At 44.4% G+C, this 6,000-nt stretch overlaps 1 protein-coding gene across 1 annotated transcript in view; it reads left to right on the forward strand.

The window, feature by feature from the left end:
- LOC139410556 (PDZ domain-containing protein 2-like) overlaps positions 1 to 4,868 on the forward strand; it is a 129,366-nt gene extending 124,498 nt beyond the window's left edge. Inside the window, exons 24-26 of the mRNA XM_071155845.1 lie at positions 1,588 to 1,870; positions 2,203 to 2,337; positions 4,637 to 4,868. Coding sequence (XP_071011946.1) covers positions 1,588 to 1,870; positions 2,203 to 2,337; positions 4,637 to 4,803 — 585 coding nt within the window. The 3' untranslated portion in view covers positions 4,804 to 4,868. The remainder of the gene's footprint in view (positions 1 to 1,587; positions 1,871 to 2,202; positions 2,338 to 4,636) is intronic.
- The last annotated feature ends 1,132 nt before the right edge of the window (positions 4,869 to 6,000 follow it).

Genomic DNA, 6,000 nt, shown 5'->3' on the forward strand with positions numbered 1-6,000 from the left:
GTCAAACATCCAGGGGACGTCAAACATCCAGGGACGTCAAACATCCAGGGGACGTCAAACATTCAGGGGACGTCAAACATTCAGGGACGTCAAACATCCAGGGACTTCAAACATCCCAGGGACGTTCCAGGGACGTCAAACAACCAGGGGACGTCAAACATCCAGGCTGCTGCACAGGCCCGTATGCACAGTCTAGTCTAGAGCTCATGGTTAAATTGTACTTAGGAACAACAACAAAAAAATGTATCTCTAAATAGTTTTTCTTTGGAAAAATGCACCATAAATGGATTTTACGGACGTGTATTTTAATATTATACAGGGTGAAAGATTTTTTAAAGTATTTTCAACAAAATGGAAGCAAAATACTTCAACTGACATCATCCAGTGTCCTGAAAAGAAAAATGATTTGCATTAAATGCAATAATACACGTATTTTATGATATAAAAACCTCATTTGCATGTTTTGCATGCATAACATATTTTAGAAAATGTTTATTACAAAAAAAAAGTATATTTGTGTTTACATTTAACTGGTAAAAAGTTGATTGTGATATGATTAAGAGGGGGAAATTACCCTATGAGGGTGTGGTATCTGACCTCAACCAAGACAAACACTGCTGACAAATGTGCTGTGGTTGATTTATTTTGATGATATGCTAGAAATCACCCAAACGGGTTCGCCCTCCTTGTGTACTGGTTGTACACCGAGTTTACAAAACATTAGGAACACCTGCTCTTTCCATGACATAGACTGACCAGGTGAGTCCAGGTGAAAGATATGATCCCTTATTGATGTCACTTTTTAAATCCACTTCAATCAGTGTAGATGAAGGGGAGGAGACAGGTTAAATCCACTTCAATCAGTGTAGATGAGACAGGTTAAATCCACTCCAATCAGTGTAGATGAAGGGGAGGAGACAGGTTAAATCCACTTCAATCAGTGTAGATGAAGGGGAGGAGACAGGTTAAATCCACTCCAATCAGTGTAGATGAAGGGGAGGAGACAGGTTAAATCCACTCCAATCAGTGTAGGTGAAGGGGAGGAGACAGGTTAAATCCACTCCAATCAGTGTAGATGAAGGGGAGGAGACAGGTTAAATCCACTTCAATCAGTGTAGATGAAGGGGAGGAGACAGGTTAAAAAAAAATTTTCTTTTAAGCATAGAATATGTTCTAAATGAATAAAAAACATGATTTCTTGATTGCGTATACTCTTCACACCCCAGAGTTAATACTTAGTGGAAGTGGCTCGCTGTAGCTCTACCTGGCTGAGAGAGAGAGAGAGAGAGAGAGATGCCCACGCAGTAGCTCTACCTGGCTCTCCCTGAGAGAGAGATGCCCATGATGTAGCTCTACCTGGCTCTCCCTAAAAGAGAGAGAGAGGTGCCCATGCTGTAGCTCTACCTGGCTCTCCCAGAGAGAGAGAGAGAGAGAGAGAGAGAGCTGCCCACGCTGTAGCTCTACCTGTCTCTCCCTTTGAGAGAGAGAGGTGCCTACGTTGACAGACTGTGAAGACTGTATAAGAGCTGTGTAGACTTTCACTAAGGCCCTGCAAAATGTTTAATTTTAACTCCACCCACTGGCCAGGTCCATCGTGTCTTCTCCAAAGGGCTAGCTGGCCTGGAAGGTACCATTCAGCAGGGGGACAGCGTCCTGTCCATCAACGGCAGCAGCTTGGAGGGGACGTCCCACGGAGAAGCCCTGTCCTGTCTCCACCAGTCTAGACTGTCCTCTCAGGCCCTGGTGGTCCTTCGCAGGGGGAAGGACAGTGAAGGACACATGTCCCCAAGACACAGTGACCTGTACCACCGCACAGGGCGAAGCTACTCCCCAGGGTGCAGAGACAACGGGCCTGAGACAGCTAGACCAGGTATGGGAGGGAGGGAGGGAGACATATAAGATACTGTACATGACTGGGAGGGACAGACAGACAGACAGACAGAAGGTGTTAAGCACAGAAACAGACAGACAGACAGACAGACAGGTGTTAAGCACAGAAACAGACAGACAGACAGACAAGACAGGTGTTAAGCACAGAAACAGACAGACAGGTGTTAAGCACAGAAACAGACAGACAGACAGAAGGTGTTAAGCACAAAAACAGACAGACAGACCCAGTCAAACGGTTTGGACACAACCTACTCATTCCATTGTTGACTGGTGTGTGTGTGTGTGTGTGTGTGTGTGTGTGTGTTCCAGTAGTGGTGGAAATGGGTCCTGACGGGGCTCTGAGGATACAGCTCCTGAAGACATCAGCTGGTCTGGGCTTCAGTCTGGAGGGGGGCAAAGCCTCGGCGCATGGAGACCGCCCCCTCAACGTCAAACGAGTCTTCAAAGGTCAGCGCACACACACACACAAACACACACACCCTCAGGACCGAGTCAGGAAACTCTGGTCTAGGCAGTATGTTTCTTCCTGACTGGGCTTGTGGGCTGAGTCAGTGTCAGTACATGTTCACCAGATGTCGCCAGTGACCAGCGTGCTTGTCAGAACAGGCTAGGTCAGTAAGTTTGTCTGCCAACACAGACATCACAACGAGGAGAGGCAGTGCAAGTCAAGGAAAATCACACGCAGTGTTACGAATCCCTTTTGGCCCGACAGTCTAGGGGGGATGGTAGTGAGACCCGTAACATAACTCATGTAAATTATAATTGTGACAAAGTAAGTGTGAACGAAATAACCACGACAACCGAAATAATACCGTCAAACTCAGGGTTTATTTATAAACACACGGTAATGGGGGGAGCAGGAAAAGGGGCTGAGCTGGACCCAAGGAAAGAAACAATAAGTATTCAAAACACCCCTAAGCTAGACTAGCCTACTTTAACAACAGCTAACTAACTAACCAAAAATACAGTGGGTGGTCCGCCCAGTTCTAACTAGTGTATTTAACAAAGTTCACCTACGGGTAGTGTATGCCCATGGGCGACTTGTCTTGGTTTCCCCCTTTTCCCACCAGCAACAAACAAACACCATAACCAAAACAATACTCACAGGAGATGACAAAGTGATTTGGAGGTGCTCAAACAAAAGAAGAGGTTAAGACGCAAAGAGAGAGATCTACATACATGGCATTTACAAAGAGATTGAGCTACTGAAATCTATCAAGAGCAGAGATCTACATACATGGCATTTACAAAGAGATTGAGCTACTGAAATCTATAAAGAACAGAGATCTACCAACATGGCATTACAAAGAGATTGCTACTGAAATCTATAAAGAACAGAGATCTACATACATGGCATTTACAAAGAGATTGCTACTGAAATCTATAAAGAACAGAGATCTACCAACATGGCATTACAAAGAGATTGAGCTCCTGAGCAAACAAATGATGGGGTTTTTAAACCATGGGGAAGGAACTGTGATAGGGTAGGAAACAGGAGGAGGTGTGTCTTCTGATTGATGGGTTGATTGTTGACTGATTGGGGAGTGATGATTTTCACCTGTGAGGGGAGAGGGAGAGAAAAGAAACACACACAGGATACACACACACACACAGGATAATGGTATCCGTAACACGCAGTATCTATTACAACAGGGTTTCAAATGTCAGATGAACTAATGGATACTTCCCCAGAGTCAGATGAACTAATGGATACTTCCCCAGAGTCAGATGAACTAATGGATACTTCCCCAGAGTCAGATAAACAAATGAACTAATGGATACTTCCCCAGGGTCAGATGAACTAATGGATACTTCCCCAGAGTCAGATGATCTAATGGATACTTCCCCAGAGTCAGATGATCTAATGGATACTTCCCCATAGTCAGATGATCTAATGGATACTTCCCCAGAGTCAGATGAACTAATGGATACTTCCCCAGAGTCAGATGAACTAATGGATACTTCCCCAGAGTCCGATGAACTAATGGATACTTCCTCAGAGTCAGATGAACTAATGGATACTTCCCCATAGTCAGATTAACTAATGAACTAATGGATACTTCCCCATAGTCAGATGATCTAATGAACTAATGGATACTTCCCCAGAGTCAGATTAACTAATGAACTAATGGATACTTCCCCATAGTCAGAGTCAGATGAACTAATGGATACTTCCCCAGAGTCAGATGAACTAATGGATACTTCATTAATTCATCTGACTCTGTGGAAGTATCCATTAGTTCATTAGTTCATCTGACTCTGGGGAAGTATCCATTAGTTCATCTGACTCTGGGGAAGTATCCATTAGTTCATCTGACTCTGGGGAAGTATCCATTAGATCATCTGACTCTGGGGAAGTATCCATTAGTTCATCTGACTCTGGGGAAGTATCCATTAGTTCATCTGACTCTGGAGAAGTAACCATTAGTTCATCTGACTATGGGGAAGTATCCATTAGTTCATCTGACTCTGGGGAAGTATCCATTAGATCATCTGACTCTGGGGAATTATCCGTTAGTTCATCTGACTCTGGGGAAGTATCCATTAGATCATCTGACTCTGGGGAAGTATCCATTAGTTCATCTGACTCTGGGGAAGTAGCCAAAGTCCTAAAGTATCCCTTTAAAGCCAACCAGTATTATGATAACGTTATAATACATTATAAGACTTGTCATAAGCATGTACAGTATTACCCCTTATATTGGCTTATTATTTTGACTAACCATGTTCTCCTCCCATCCTCTAGGTGGTGCTGCGGAGCTGTCGCGGGTGGTGGACGTGGGGGATGAGGTACTGGAGGTGAACGGGAGCTCGCTGCAGGGCCTCATGCATTACGACGCCTGGAACATTATCAAGACTGTCAGCAAAGGCCCCGTGCAGCTTGTCATCAGGAAACAACGGACCTCTGTATGACTCAACAGACATATCGACTGGACATACAAAGAACTCATGTGTCAGTCTGGTTGACGTGTAACCTGACACCCATAGAATGAATATGTCAGTCTGGTTGACGTGTAACCTGACACCCATAGAACTCATGAGTCAGTCTGGTTGACGTGTAACCTGACACCCATAGAACTCATGAGTCAGTCTGGTTGACGTGTAACCTGACACCCATAGAACTCATGAGTCAGTCTGGTTGACGTGTAACCTGACACCCATAGAACTCATGAGTCAGTCTGGTTGACGTGTAACCTGACACCCCTAGAATGAATACGTCAGTCTGGTTGACGTGTAACCTGACACCCATAGAACTCATGAGTCAGTCTGGTTGACGTGTAACCTGACACCCATAGAACTCATGAGTCAGTCTGGTTGACGTGTAACCTGACACCCCTAGAATGAATACGTCAGTCTGGTTGACGTGTAACCTGACACCCCTAGAATGAATACTTCAGTCTGGTTGACGTGTAACCTGACACCCATAGAACTCATGAGTCAGTCTGGTTGACGTGTAACCTGACACCCCTAGAATGAATACTTCAGTCTGGTTGACGTGTAACCTGACACCCCTAGAATGAATACTTCAGTCTGGTTGACGTGTAACCTGACACCCCTAGAATGAATACTTCAGTCTGGTTGACGTGTAACCTGACACCCCTAGAATGAATACGTCAGTCTGGTTGACGTACAATGGATAAACATACAGGGTTAAACACGGGATTTCAGTATGGCTGATGTACTACACAGACATATCTTACACAACTCCAAGGTGACCTAACTACAATGGAGAAATGTCCCAATTTTTTTTTTTACATATTCGAAGGAGGCAGACAGACATGTTGGGCTAACATTGCAGGGTTATTCTCTCCCCCCCCCAGAGATAATTTGGTCTGGGATGGATCTATGTCATACAGCGTGCCAAAACCAGACCATGGAACGACAGAAGCGTCTTGGACAAGAGAGACTTTCACTTGTTTCACTTGTTTTACTTTTTTATGACGTCACCTCATGATGATGTTTTTAATATGGCTGACCTACTCAGGCGGTGGTGCTGTACTGTACTGTGCAGGATTTCAGTGCATTCAGAAAGTATTCAGACCCCTTGATTTTTTCCCCCCACATTTTGTTATGTTACAGCCTTATTCTAAAATGTATTAAATACATTTT

The sequence above is a fragment of the Oncorhynchus clarkii genome, chromosome 6 (genome assembly GCF_045791955.1).
Source record: "Oncorhynchus clarkii lewisi isolate Uvic-CL-2024 chromosome 6, UVic_Ocla_1.0, whole genome shotgun sequence".
Classification (NCBI taxonomy): Eukaryota; Metazoa; Chordata; class Actinopteri; order Salmoniformes; family Salmonidae; genus Oncorhynchus; species Oncorhynchus clarkii.